This window comes from Plasmodium reichenowi, chromosome 11, assembly GCF_001601855.1.
Source record: "Plasmodium reichenowi strain SY57 chromosome 11, whole genome shotgun sequence".
In the NCBI taxonomy this organism is placed as follows: domain Eukaryota; phylum Apicomplexa; class Aconoidasida; order Haemosporida; family Plasmodiidae; genus Plasmodium; species Plasmodium reichenowi.
In genome coordinates this window covers 1,630,352-1,632,216 of record NC_033656.1, presented here as the reverse complement: position 1 = coordinate 1,632,216, position 1,865 = coordinate 1,630,352, and the positions used below count along the sequence as shown (strand labels likewise).

At 20.6% G+C, this 1,865-nt stretch overlaps 1 protein-coding gene across 1 annotated transcript in view; it reads left to right on the top strand.

Annotated features, from left to right (window-relative positions):
* Positions 1-523: 523 nt before the first annotated feature.
* The window catches only part of PRSY57_1141100 (methyltransferase, putative), a gene marked incomplete at both ends in the record, with an annotated part of 1,974 nt that continues 632 nt past the window's right edge, over positions 524-1,865 (top strand). Inside the window, one exon of the mRNA XM_012908370.2 lies at positions 524-1,865. This exon is cut by the window's right edge and continues 632 nt beyond it. Within this exon, the coding sequence (XP_012763824.2) occupies positions 524-1,865 (1,342 nt within the window).

Sequence of the window (1,865 nt, the reverse complement as noted above, 5' to 3'; positions counted from 1 at the left end):
TAAATAAAAAAAAAAAAAAATTGACATATTTTTTAAATTAAATAAATATTACATATATATATATATATATAATAATATTTTAGAATATTTAATTTTTTTTTTTTTTTTTTTTTTTTTTTTTTTCTTTTGGTGAGTCGTCCCTTTAATCGTCTTGTATGCATTTCATAAAAAAAAATATGTATTATATAATATATAGGTAAAAAATATATTTTAAAAATATTTATGTATGTAGTACAACGGTTTTATTAATATATATATAAAAATATTATATATATATATATATATATTTATTTATTTATTTATTTATTTATAATATTTTTAATTTAGATTTATTTAAATGAGCACGTAAGATTCATACAGCATAATGTTTGAATAAAATAAATTAATTTGTTATAAAATTGTAACGTTTTAAAAAATCAAATAAATAAATAAATGAATATATAATATATATATAAATATATATATATATATTTATTTACATTTTAGAGAATTAATTTTTTTTGTTAACTTGTGCTTGTACAAAATGATTAATAATAATAATTGTGCCGAAGCAGAAAGCAACATATGTGGGGATATAGAAGAATTAATTGACGATTTAATATATTATGTTAGAACAAACGATATAGTAGAAGTAAAAAAAATATTAGAAGTAGATTCCAGAATTACAAGTTTAAATAATATTAAGGATGAGAATGATAATACATTATTACATTTTGCTTGTGCAAATAATAATATAGATATGATTTTATTTTTACTTTATGAATGTTGTATTGATTATAATCAATATAATAAAAGCGGTAACAGTCCCTTGATGTGGTCCATACAGAATAAACATATAGAATCTACCAGAGAAGTTTTATTCTTTGATTATTATTTAAATAAAATTAAATATAATAATTTAGAAAAGAAAAAAAATCAAGTATTTGAAAATATGAGAAATGTAAATGATAATAATTTTATAAGTCATAATTTTAGGTTATCTCCAAATATAAAAAAGAAACTTAATATAATGGATATATATAACTTGTATGATGGAAGGGATGTGAAATATATAAACAATGGTCCTATAAACAATGTTCATATAAACAATGGTCATATAAACAGCGGTCATATAAACAATGGTCATATAAACAGCGGTCATATAAACAATGGTCACATAAACAGCGGTCATATAAACAATGGTCATATAAACAATGGTCATATAAACAATGGTCATATAAACAGCGGTCATATAAACAATGATATAATTATATGTGATGAATTATTACAAAATAGTAATGATAAGCAACTTTTTCTTTATAAAGAAAGGAACAAAATAAATTTGTTAAAAAAAAATGAATTTAATAAAAGTATTTTATCCGAAGCTTTTGATGCTCAGAATGAACAGATTCTACATTTAGTTTTGAATCACCCCATATCTGTTGTATTGGATAACCAAGAAGAACCATCAGATGATGATAATAAGAATAAAGTTGATAGTGATATGGATGTAAGTATGAGTGAACATCCCCCCACAAAACATGATAATAATAATAATAATAATAACAATATTAATTGTAATAATGTTTGTGGTAGTGTGACCACTAAGATTTATAATAATGATTATAATACAGAAGAAATAAAAAATGAATCCAATATAGAATTTACAACAAATATTCAAGAAGCAAAAATAATTCAAGAAAAGACATATGAATTAATAATAAACGATAAGATAAAGAAAGAAGAATATGATGATAGTAATAATAGTAATAATAATATTATAATACAGATAAGAGAAGTTGGACTTAATTATTTTGGAGATACTCTCGATGAATCGAATCCATGTAATGATCTTACAGGTATTAATATATGGGAAAGTTGTCTTG